Source organism: Oncorhynchus nerka, linkage group LG20 (genome assembly GCF_034236695.1).
Source record: "Oncorhynchus nerka isolate Pitt River linkage group LG20, Oner_Uvic_2.0, whole genome shotgun sequence".
Taxonomy (NCBI): domain Eukaryota; kingdom Metazoa; phylum Chordata; class Actinopteri; order Salmoniformes; family Salmonidae; genus Oncorhynchus; species Oncorhynchus nerka.
The window spans coordinates 70,229,230-70,242,689 of NC_088415.1; the positions used below are offsets into that span (position 1 = coordinate 70,229,230).

General features: G+C 42.2%; 1 protein-coding gene across 1 annotated transcript in view; it reads right to left on the minus strand.

Moving 5' to 3' along the window:
* LOC115103043 (contactin-associated protein-like 2) overlaps positions 1-13,460 on the minus strand; it is a 66,587-nt gene that overhangs the window by 45,009 nt on the left and 8,118 nt on the right. The window contains exons 2-6 of the mRNA XM_065005719.1: positions 8,247-8,357; positions 5,838-6,031; positions 4,456-4,603; positions 3,094-3,297; positions 2,480-2,664 (exon numbers count right to left, since the gene is read on the minus strand). Coding sequence (XP_064861791.1) covers positions 2,480-2,664; positions 3,094-3,297; positions 4,456-4,603; positions 5,838-6,031; positions 8,247-8,357 — 842 coding nt within the window. The remainder of the gene's footprint in view (positions 1-2,479; positions 2,665-3,093; positions 3,298-4,455; positions 4,604-5,837; positions 6,032-8,246; positions 8,358-13,460) is intronic.

Below are 13,460 nucleotides of genomic sequence, written 5' to 3' on the forward strand. Positions count from 1 at the left end.
CAGACTTCCGAGTAACATGACTCACAGGAACTCTCATAGAGATAGGGTGGGATGTGAGGAAATGAACCAGGACAATATACAATACATATGTAGGGATGAAGAGAATAAGCAATATACAGTGTGGTCCGAAATTATTGATACCCTTTATGAAGTTTAGCAAAAACGACTGTAAAAAAACTAATTCAAACACTGAGCTATAGTTTATGCCAAAGAAATTGCAAAAGTATATTATTTTATGTAATACTTTTTTCCCTCCAAAAGGTAGGGATCAAAATGACTGACAACCCTGTTTTAATAACTTTCAAAACCGCACCTTACGAGGATAATGGCACTGAGACGTTTTCTAAAATGTTTAACGAGTTGGAAAACACATTGGGAGGGATCTTAGATCATTACGGAGCCTGAGATGGCCAATGCAAAATGTTGATTTTGTGGCCAATTAACCACTTCTTTGTGGTTTTTGATGTGTGCTTGGGGCTCTTGTTTGCTGGAAGATCTACTTGTGGCCAAGTTTCAGCCTGGCAGAGGCAACCAGGTTTTTGGCCAAAGAGCTCTATCATGACATCAGACCAAAGCACCAGTTCCAATCCATGCCAATGCCGTTTAGCAAACTCCAGCCGTTTACATTCGTTGGATGACAAGAAAGTAGATTTCTTTAGCCGTGCAAACCAGTGGTGGGTTTGGTGTCGAAATTAGAATATATGAGCAGAAAAGAACCCCATATCTACTGTAAAATATGGTGGAGGATCTTTGATGTTACGGGTCTATTTTGCTTCCATCCACGACCCCCCTCTTTGGAGGACAAAAATAACTTGGTTTTTACAGCTTTTTCTTTTTTGTTACATTTACACTACCGTTCAAAAGTTTGGGGTCACTTAGAAATGTCCTTGTTTTTGAAAGAAAATCACATTTTTGTCCATTAAAATAACATCAAATTGATCAGAAATACAGCGTAGACATTGTTAATTTTTAAATGGAATATCTACATAGGCTTACAGAGGCCCATTATCAGCAACCATCACTCCTGTGTTCCAATGGCATGTGGTGTTAGCTAATCCAAATCAGCACAACAGTTTTCAGCTGTGCTAATATAACTGCAAAAGGGTTTTCTAATGATCAATTAGCCTTGTAAAATTATAAACTTGGATTAGCTAACACAACGTGCCATTGGAACACAGGAGTGATTGTTGCTGATAACGGGCCTCTGTGCGCCTATGTAGATATTCCATTTAAAAGATCTGCCATTTCCATCTATAATAGTCATTTACAACATTAACAATGTCTACACTGTATTTCTGATCAATTTTATGTTATTTTAATGGACAAAAAAATGACTGTCTTTCAAAAACAAGGACATTTCTAAGTGGACCCAAACCTTTGAGTGGTAGTGTACATTCTACACACATTGCACTTTTTTTTACACAGTAGTTACATAGCAAAAATATATGTATTTGATATATATTACATCTGGATAGATAGTACTTAATCACATCCGGTATATATTATGTAAAGTGTCTTCAGTTGTAACTATTATCCTGGGGCCCTTGTTAAGGTCAACAGCATCATGATCTTTACCCAGTACCAGGACATTTAAGCCAAAAAGCTGGTTGCCTCTAATAGGAGGCTGAAACTTGGCCTCAAGTGGATCTTAAAGCAATGTAATAGCCCCAAGCACACATCAAAATCCACAAAGAAATGGTTAATTGGCCATAAAATCAACATTTTGCAATGGCTAATTCAGTCTCCAGACTTGAAACCCTTTGAAAACCTGTGGTTTGAATTGAACAGGGCAGTCCGTAAGCACAAACAAAAGATATCAAGGATCTGGAAGGATTCTGTAAGGAGAAATGGTCTAATATCCCTCCCAATGTGTTCTCCAACTCATAAAACATTTTAGAAAAAGGCTCAATGCCATTATCCTCGCAAGGTGAAGTATTGAAAGGTATTGAAAACAGGGATGTCAATAATTACTTGTTAAACAAAATACCTTCTCTTGAGCAGCTGTATTATTATAAAATAATATACATTTTCAGAGCATAAAATATAGCTCAGTATTTGAAGTATTTATTTTATAGTCATTTTTGCATCTTTATCAATGGTGTCAATAATTTCGAGATATACAATACAACTACATAATGTAGGGAGGGATGCGAAGAGAGGAACATAGACAACACATACAACTCTATAGGAAGGGATTAAGAAATGAACTAAGACGATATGTACATTACAAAATGTATATATTGCAAAATGTATATATAAACCAGGGTTGGGGTCAATTCCATTCCAATTCCAGTCAATTCAGAAAGTAAACCAAATTTCAATTCCCCATTTTTCCTCATTGAAAAACATTGAAGAGTATTGGAATTTCAGTGTACTTCCTGATTTGACTGGAATTGAAATTGAAATGACCACAACCCTGATAGGGAGGGATGCGATGGGAGGAATCACTAAGACAATATCCAACATAACTGTAGCCTACCTCGTAGTCCAGGTCAAGATGATCAAATTCCCCGTTGGTGCGGAAGTGCTGTGTGTGGCGATCCAGGGTAAAGTTGACATTCCGTCGATAACGCTCGATAATTACGGAGTGCCAGTGGTCATCATCCAATAAACTTCCGCTTGTCACAGAGGTGTGTCCGAGGATGGAGCCGTACTGATTGCTGCCTGAAGTTTACAAGTCATAAACAGATCAACTTTATTAAGAAAATGCTTAAGGGGAAAATGTTCCTATAAACAACAGGCTGACATAGTGAGATAAAAATAGTGCTACTGTGATAAATAATTATCTTGTTGACAACAACCAATATTCAAATCCATCAAAAAGAAATAGAAGTATAATGCATAATGCATAAGGGCCAATCATATTAGGAAATACTCAGGAATTTTATCAAGTTTTATCAACTGACCTAAGTAGCCACCATAAGAAGCTAAATTATCAGCGATTATAGTACACTAGGTGTGCGTCCCAAAGAGCACCCTGTTCCTTATATCGTGCACTGCATTTGGTCAAAAGTAGAGGACTAAATATGGAATAGGGTGCCATTTTGGATGCACACAGCTATCCCATAGACAGGATTGGAAATGGTCCATTACCCAGGTTGATCATGAGCAGTAGTTTGGATCTCTTCAGCTCCAGGCTGATATAGTCTCCTTGCTGTCCTTCCCCGTGCAGGAGCACACCGTTACTGGCTGTGGTCTTAAACTTCAGGGAGATGACATCCTTCAAAATCTTCATCTTCTTCATCTTGAAGCGGTAGGAGATCACACCCTGGCCTTCGAAGTTGATCACATCCGCCCCTGAGGTCACCGAATGGTGATAACGGATACAGAGCTTAATATTCCCTCAATTACTGTACCTCTACTGTCATATGTCAAGGCTATTCACAGGATGTGTTAGAGGGGTGTTAAGAAGAAAAAACAAGTCCTTTAGAAATCACCTACTGCAATCACAAGCGATGTAAAAAAGTGAGGCAGCTTATACGTATTTCTCTGTTTATAATTGGAGGAACAGAACAACTGAGGGAGAAATGACTCAAATGCTCTAAGACATATAACCCTGGCTGCAAAGACTATTCTGTCTGTTGAGATGTGCCAGCTTACGTGCCTAGACAGCAGCATGGCGGCATTGTGATATCACCCTGCGGCAACTCTCTCCTTTCAAAGGGCTTTCATCTTTTTACCCTGATTTAACCGGTCAGGGGGCTCAGAACACTGACAGTCCTGTAAGCCAGCCCTATCGGTGAGGTGGCAGGAGAGGGCCCTGCTCGGTTACATCTATTTGCTGTTCAATCTTAGGGTTGTGGATGGAGTATATGCAGTAAGTAAGGACAAGTGCCACGGAGAACTGGACTGGTCAAGGACGAGGGCAAACAAGTTTCTCACGGTCAGCTTTTCCTGTCTATCAGATTCAACAGCGTGTAATACAGAATAGGATGGATACAGCAAAGGGCTGTGTGGCTGGGGACTTTTTAAAGCGTGGCATACGCACGCTTTGAAGGAGGGAATTGATCAGTCAAGCTTGTTTTTCTGTGGTACATGGTAACAACAGAAACCAGCCAAGGTAAACTAGCTGTTCTCTATCTCCTACTCTATCAAAAACCTGTAGCTGTGCATTTGGCTGTTGGCATGGAGAGCAGTAATCTAATTATTTCAACTCAATTAATGTATTTTACTGAGCATATTAATACGCTCCCCTGACAAATATGACATATGATACCAAGATAATTAAACCTTCAGTCTTACATATTAATTAAGCCCATTTTGGCCAACACCTGATTATTCTAATATTTTCGTCATACAGAAATGATCCGAACTGCACGCAATAAAGTCACTTTTCAAAGAGATTCCTTGTTCCTTGTTCAGAGATTCCATGTTCCATTTCTCTGGTTAATAAAGGATTGCAATAAACTAATACAGTAGCATGAGATTGTGCATGGATGTTTGCTATTCACTCACAGTAAGAACAGCCATAGACCTCCACTCGCAGGCCAATCCTCCCCTCTTCGCTCCACTCCAGTGGGATGATGCGCACGTAGCGTGTTATGACTGCATGCTGTAGATCATGGCGGACCACACTCTCACTGTTGGAGTTGCCAGAAAATGCCTGGGCAAGCAAACAAAAACAGGATATTTAGGTTCCATATCCTGAAGCCTAGCTTTTCATTTTTTATTGAGTAGGTACACTACATGGACAACAGTATGTGGACTTGCTTTAATTCAGCCACAAGAGCATTAGTGAGGTTGCGGAGTGATGTTGGGCGATTAGGCCTGGCTTGCACTCTGCGTTTCAATTCATCCCAAAGGTGTTTGATGGAGTTGAGATCAGGGCTCTGTGCAGACCAGTCAAGTTCTTCCACACCGATCTCGACAAACCATTTCCATATGGACCTTGCTTTGTGCACAGGGGCATTGTCATGCTGAAACAGAAAAGGGCCTTACCCAAACTGTTGCCACAAAGTTGGACGCACAGAATCGTCTAGAATGTCATTGTACGCTATAGATTTAGGGAGGGGGGCCTAGCCCGAACCATGAAAAACAGACCCAGACTATTATTCCTCTGCCACCAAACCTTACGGTTGGCAATATGCATTGAGGCAGTTTGCTTTCTCCTAGCATCTACCAAACCCAGATTTGTCCTTCGGACTGCCAGATGGTGAAGCGTGATTCATCACTCCAGAGGACGCGTTTCCACTCCTCCAGAGTTCAATGGCAGTGAGCTTTACACCACTCCAGCCGGAGCTTGGCATTGCGCATAGTGATCTTAGGCTGCTCGGCCATGGAAACCCATTTCATGAAGCTCCCGATGAACAGTTATTGTGCTGATGTTACTTCCAGAGGCAGTTTGGAACTCGGTAGTGAGTGTTGCAACCAAGGACAGACGATTCTTACACGCTACGCGCTTCAGCACTTGGAGGTCCCGTTCTGTGATATTGTGCGGCTTACCGTGGCTGAGCCGTTGTTGCTCCAAGACATTTTCACTTCACAAGAATAGCACTTACAGTTGACCAGGGCAGCTCTAGCAGGGCAGAAACTTGACGAACGGATCTGTTAGAAAGGTGGCATTCTATGACGGTGCCACGTTGAAAGTCACTGAGCTCTTCCGTAAGGCCATTCTACTACCAATGTTTGACTATGGGAATTGCATGGATGTGTGCTCGGTTTTATTCACCTGTCAGCAGCGGGTGTGGCTGAAATAGCCAAATCCACTAATTTGAAGGGGTGTCCACACACTTTTGGCCATGTAGTGTACCTCTTTGATACATCATCAATGTCTAATGGACTCATTTGAAAGGACAGATGCGACTCTCTCTTTAAACTAAAACAAATCATTAACTCACCCATATGTTGCCATCTTGCAGATATGGTCTCCAGTTCCTTCCTGTGTCACTGTACAGGAGTCTGTATTGCATTGTCCAATCAGAGCTGCTGTACCTGCCCTGTGTGGCGATGGAGGTGACCTGCTTCCTGGTTCCCAGGTCCACCTGCAGCCACTGGTAATGATCAGTGTCCACAGGAGACCAGCCTCCAGCACCTAGGGTTGAGAGAGACAATTAAACCAGCTCCATAACCTTGTATAGCCAACTCTAACCTACTTGAAAATCATTTTATTTGCATGTGTCTTCCACACACAAATCTTAAACTATTTAACATAAACTCAGCAAAAAAAGAAATGTCCCTTTTTCAGGACCCTATCTTTCAAAGATAATTTGTAAAAATCCAAATCATTTCACATATCTTCATTGTAAAGGGTCCCATGCTTGGTCAATGAACCATAAACAACTAATGAACATGCACCTGTGGAACGGTCATTAAGACACTAACAGCTTACAGACGGTAGGCAATTAAGGTCACAGTTATGAAAACTTAGGACACTAAATCAAATTAAATCAAATTTGATTTGTCACATACACATGGTTAGCAGATGTTAATAGGAGTGTAGCGAAATGCTTGTGGTTCTAGTTCCAACCATGCAGTAATATCTAACAAGTAATCTAACAATTTCACAAAAACTACCTTATACACACAAGTGTAAAGGAATGAATAAGAAAATGTACATAAAAATATATGGATGAGCGATGGCCGAACGGCATAGGGAAGATGCAGTAGATGGTATAGAGTACAGTATATACATATGAGATGAGTAATGTAGGGTATGTAAACATTAAATAAAGTGGCATTGTTTAAAGTAGCTAGTGATACATTTATTACATCCAATTTTTAATTATTAAAGTGGCTAGAGATTTGAGTCAGTATGTTGGCAGCAGCCACTCAATGTTAGTGACGGCTGTTTAACAGTCTGATGGCCTTAAGATAGAAGCTGTTCTTCAGTCTTTAGGTCCCAGCTTTGATGCACCTGTACTGACCTCGCCCTCTGGATGACAGCGGGGTGAACGGCCTCCTATATGATACCAAGATAAGGCCTTTCTACTGACTCTGAAAAACACCAAAAGAAAGATGCCCTGGGTCCCTGCTCATCTGCGTGAACGTGCCTTAGGCATGCTGAAAGGAGGCATGAGGACTGCAGATGTGGCCAGGTCTATAAATTGCAATGTCGGTACTGTGAGACGCCTAAGACAGCCCTACAGGGAGACAGGACGGACAGCTGATTGTCCTCGCAGTGGCAGACCACGTGTAACAACACCTGCACAGGATCGGTACATCTGAACATCACACCTGCGGGACAGGTACAGGATGGCAACAACAACTGCCCGAGTTACACCAGGAATGCACAGTCCCTCCATCAGTGCTCAGACTGTCCGCAATCGGCAGGTCCTCACCAGACATCACCGGCAACAACGTTGCCTGTAGGCACAAACCCACCGTCACTGGACCAGACAGGACTGGCAAAAAGTGCTCTTCACTGACGAGTTGCGGTTTTGTCTCACCAGGGGTGATGGTCTGATTTAGGTTTAGCATCGAAGGAATGAGCATTACACCGAGGCCTCTGGAGTGGGATCGATTTGGAGGTGGAGGGTCCGTCATGGTCTGGGGCGGTTTGTCACAGCATCATCGGACTGAGCTTGTTGTCATTGCAGGCAATCTCAATGCTGTGCGTTACAGGGAAGACATCCTCCTCCCTCATGTGGTACCCTTCCTGCAGGCTCATCCTGACATGACCCTCCAGCATCACAATGCCACCAGCCATACTGCTCGTTCTGTGCGTGATTTCCTGCAAGACAGGAATGTCAGTGTTCTGCCATGGCCAACGAAGAGCCCGGATCTCAATCCCATTGAGCACGTCTGGGATCTGTTGGATCGGTGGGTGAGGGCTAGGGCCATTCCCCCCAGAAATGTCCGGGAACTTGCAGGTGCCTCGGTGGAAGAGTAGGGTAACATCTCACAGCAAAAACTGGCAAATATGGTGCAGTCCATGAGGAGGAGATGCACTGGAGTACTTAATGCAGCTGGTGGCCACACCAGATACTGACTGTTACTTTTGATTTTGACCCCCCTTTGTTCAGGGACACATTATTCAATTTCTGTTAGTCACATGTCTGTGGAACTTGTTCAGTTTACGTCTCAGTTGTTGAATCTTGTTATGTTCATACAAATATTTACACGTAAGTTTGCTGAAAATAAATGCAGTTGACAGTGAGAGGACGTTTCTTTTTTCGCTGAGTTTAGAAACATCAGTATCCTCTGCTCCTATGTGGCAAACAATATGTGAGTGAAGTGAATGAGACTCCGGCTTAAAATAATCACCAGAGATGATCAGAATAAAAGCTTAGGGTTTCAGTTGTTAATACCTCCTCTCCTGTTGAGCTTTGCGTATCCAGCCCCATATCCACTGGAGTACACAGAAGAGCTGGTAAAAGCTGTGTGAGAGAGTGGTGTGGCCAACGCTTCATCACATTTCCCTGGAGGGCAACACAAAACACAAGACACAGACAAGGGGAGAACGAGTCATCGTCTCATAAAATGACACTTCAGCATGTTGTAACAACTTATTTGAGTCAGTGTTATTTTCTTCCTTATAATTGTATTTTACATTACTTCATATACTGCTCAAACATAGACAGAGAGCATTATATGTATTGGAGAGACATTATGAGAAACGTCCATGAGACGTCTTCCCATTCACACCCTTTTCAATAGCAGTTCCTTGGTGGTAATGATTGGAAGCCAAATGCCATTCAATATAAGTACAATATGTCTGTCCAATGAATATGGCAAGGCCAATTTCTGTCTGGTTTCCTGACCATTTTGGTTATTATTGAACACATCAATAGCAATACATGAATAGCTTAGCATCTAACCTTCAGCCTGTTGTGTTCCTGGTAGACACTTTTGATCTTGATTGACAGACACACTCAATCTTAATGAATAACTTTCCATAGACTCCAACAGACTCTTATCGCAATTTGTGCTGATGACTCAGTCTTACTTGGCTACAGAGGTCAAGGGTTAGAATTTGGGGCTGCATTTCAGAACTCTCTTCACACTCTCTACAATCTAATTAACTAGAGGCCTCCAAATCAACACGCACCACTCATGTTTAAATGGAGCTGAGGAGGTCAACATCATTTCCAAAAGTCAATTAGCACTCTTGAATCTGTAGCCATAAGCCAGATACATTTTATAGACTTCAAAAACAACTGCGTGGACTTCAGGAAAGGTTACACAGCGCCCTCACTACCTTTAATGATGTAGCTACCTCCTACCTGCTAACTTGATCTAGAAGAACTAGCTGTATAACTCCTCTCTGTATAACAATTCCTGAGGTTTCCCTATATATCCAACCCTGCTTGGTAAATAACATGCAGGAATTGTGTCAATATTTCCCTGTGCAATCACAGACTATGAAATGACCAGTAAACATTGGACCAAAGTTATTGTGGTGAACTGAATCACCTGCAGTATTAATGTTGCTGGACAGCTGAGTACCTATTGAGTTACATAGATTGTTTGTTACTATCCCTTCATTTGCCTCGAATATCATTTAACAGAAAATTGCTTCTATCAACGTGTCTGCCCTGACTGACAAAGAAGGAACACTTGCTATTTGATGGAAACATGAAAGAACAAACAAACAAGTAATTTGCTCTTTGTATTTTGACAGGTGAAGAGGGAATGTAGCGCCTCACAACAGAAAATAAGGTATCAATGCAACAAACACTTTCTAAGACCCAAGAAATCAGGCAATTCTTGGCGTATGAAAACTGGTCTACAAGGGAGTTGAAAAACATTGCCAGAAAATAACCCCCTACTTTCCAAGACATATTTTGTCAACAACTTTTTGAGAGAAGCACTTGAAAGTGCAAGGAGAACGTTAATCACGATACTGTAGCTGTGGCATTAGGATGTTTTCTTCACGCCAGATTTGTCATCTGCTGAGTATTGATGGAGTTTTACTCATCATCTGTGTGCAAATATTGTGCTGTGTTCTAACACTCACACTCTCGCTCACACACGGTGCGGTAGGCCTGATCACCAGTGATGATGAGACAGCCTACAGGGAGGAGGTCAGTGACCTGGCAGTGTGGAGCCGGAACAACAACCTCTCCCTCAACGTCAGTAAGACCAAGAAAGGGGGTGGGGGGCGAGCACACCCAAAACCACATCGACATGGCTGTAGTGGAGCGGGTTGAGAGCTTCAAGTTCCTTTGATTCCAAATCACTAAACATATGAAATTGTCCATGCACGTACAGTCGTGAAGAAGGGATGGCAGCGCCTCTTCCCACTCAGGAGCTTGAAATTGTTTGGCATGGGCCCTCAGATCCTCAAAATGTTCTACAACTGCACAATTTAGAACATCTTCACTGTGCATCACTGCTTGCTATGGCAATAGCACCGACCTCGATCGCATGGTGCTACAGAGGATGGGTGAGGACATCCCAGTGCACGACTGGGGTCGAGCTCCCTGCCATCCAGGACCTCTATATCAGGCGGTGTGAAAGGAAGTTCCAGAAAATCATTAAAACTCCAACCGCCCAAGCCATAGACTGTTCTCTCTGCTTCCGCACGGAAAGTGGTACCGGTGCATCAAGTCTGACACCAACAGGCTCTTGAATAGCTTCTATCCCCATGCAATAAAATTCCTAAATAGCTATAAAAAAAATGGCTACAGGGACTATATGAGTTGAGCTTTGTATTTTACTCTTAATTTTGACTGTCTCTATGCACACTCATAGTGCCCTACACACTACGTGCACTGATACTCCAACACACATACAAACACTCACTCTATCATTTGCTAACAAACATAATATGCACATATATTTATACTGACTCTACAAACACCCACTCACATACAATCATCATATACGCTGCTGCTACTCTGTTTATCATGTATCCTGTGGCCTAGTTACCTTAACCCTATACATATCTACCTCTATTGATACAGTATCCTTACACATTGTAAATATGGTTCTGGTACTGACCTTGTATACAGTACCAGTCAAAAGTTTGGACAAACCTACTCATTCCAGGGTTTTTCTTTATTTTGTTTTATTTTTTTACATTGTAGTATAATAGTGAAGACATCAAAACTATTAAATAACACATATGGAATCATATAGTAACCAAAAAAAGTGTTTAAAAAAATAAATAAAAAATGTATTTTACATTTACATTACATTTAAGTCATTTAGCAGATGCTCTTATCCAGAGCGACTTACAAATTGGTGCGTTCACCTTAAGACATCCAGTGGAACAGCCACTTTACAATAGTGCATCTAAATCTTTTAAGGGGGGTGAGAAGGATTACTTTATCCTATCCTAGGTATTCCTGAAAGAGGTGGGGTTTCAGGTGTCTCCGGAAGGTGGTGATTGACTCCGCTGTCCTGGCGTCGTGAGGGAGTTTGTTCCACCATTGGGGGGCCAGAGCAGCAAACAGTTTTGACTGGGCTGCGCGGGAACTGTACTTCCTCAGTGGTAGGGAGGCGAGCAGGCCAGAGGTGGATAAACGCAGTGCCCTTGTTTGGGTGTAGGGCCTGATCAGAGCCTGGAGGTACTGAGGTGCCGTTCCCCTCACAGCTCCGTAGGCAAGCACCATGGTCTTGTAGCGGATGCGAGCTTCAACTGGAAGCCAGTGGAGAGAGCGGAGGAGCGGGGTGACGTGAGAGAACTTGGGAAGGTTGAACACCAGATGGGCTGCGGCGTTCTGGATGAGTTGTAGGGGTTTAATGGCACAGGCAGGGAGCCCAGCCAACAGCGAGTTGCAGTAATCCAGACGGGAGATGACAATTTATATTTGAGATTCTCAAAGTAGCCACCCTTTGCCTTGATGACAGCTTTGCACAATCTTGGCATTCTCTCAACCAGCTTCATGACGTAGTTACCTGGAATGCATTTAAATGAACAGGTGTGTCTTGTTAAAAGTTAATGCAGTCGTGTTGTGGCAAGTCATGTTGTGACAAGGTAGGGGTAGTATACAGAAGATATCCCTATTTGGTAAAAGACCAAGTCCATATTACGGCAAGAACAGCTCAAATAAGCAAATAGAAATGACAGTCTATCATTAATTAAGACATGAAGGTCAGTCAAGTTAAAGTTTCTTCAAGTGCAGTCTCAAAAACCATCAAGCGCTGTGATGAAACTGGCTCTCATGAGGACCGCCACAAGAAAGGAAGACCCAGAGTTACCTCTCCTGCAGAGGATAGCCTAGTGGTTAGAGCGTTGGACTAGTAATCGAAAGGTTGCAAGTTTGAATCCCTGAGCTAACAAGGTACAAATCTGTCGTTCTGCCCCTGAACAGGCAGTTAACCCACTGTTCCTAGGCCGTCATTGAAAATAAGAATTTGTTCTTAACTGACTTGCCTAGTAAAATAAAGGTAAAAATAAAAATAAATAAAAAAGAGTTATCAGCCTCAGAAATTGCAGCCCAAATAAATGCTTCACAGAGTTCAAGTAACAGACACATCTCAACATCAACTCTTCTGAGGAGACTGCATGAATCAGGTCTTCATAGTTGAATTGCCCAGGCTGGGTAATATTCTACAATAAAGAAAATAGTAAAAATAAAGAAAAACCCTGGAATGATTAGATGTGTCCAAACTTTTGACTGGTACTGTATATGCTTACTTACTTTATGGTGTTCTTAATTTCTTAGTTCTTATTTTTATATCTTGTGTGTTTTTGTTCTATCTTGTTATTTTTTGTATTCCATTGTTATTGATTGCTGTATTGTTGGGGTTAGAGCTTGCAAGAAAGGCATTTCACTGTACTTGTGCATGTGACATTAAAACTTGAAACTTGAAACAAACACACACACACACACACACACACACACACACACACACACACACACACACACACACACACACACAAACACACACACACACACACACACACACACCTTTGCCGAGTCGAGCTTTGCATCATGATCGTTTATTGTAGTGAGATTGTCCTGAAACCCCACCTCTTTAAGGAATACCTAGGATAGGATAAAGTAATCCTTCTCACCCCCCCCCCTTAAAAGATTTAGATGCACTATTGTAAAGTGGCTGTTCCACTGGATGTCATAAGGTGAATGCACCAATTTGTAAGTCGCTCTGGATAAGAGCGTCTGCTAAATGACTTAAATGTAATGTAAATGTAAATGGTTAAAAACATACATTAATTGAACCAGATTAATTCCTCAGTGCATAAAGGCATGGCTTAGAAAAGCTGACAACTCATTTCTCACTGCTGTGTATCTACTGTAGCTGTGGGATGAGCCTAGAACTCCTGACGTTATTGATTTGGCAATAGCGCCTGAGTGCTGTCTCCTGTGATAGCCTCATTTCCGCTAAGAGCACGAAAACTTTCGATATCATCAGCTACAGCAAGGTCCACTCATCTCATGTCTGGGACTGGCCCTACACATTTTCCTTAAATGCAGTGACAATCATTCCAGGAGCCTTGAGGCTACCGCAGCACAACATCAACAAACATTGGAGTTACACCAAAACAAATTAATTGAGCGCAATGACTAGAGGGGAGCTAATGTTGGAAAATGGTAGGTGGTTATTCTGTATAT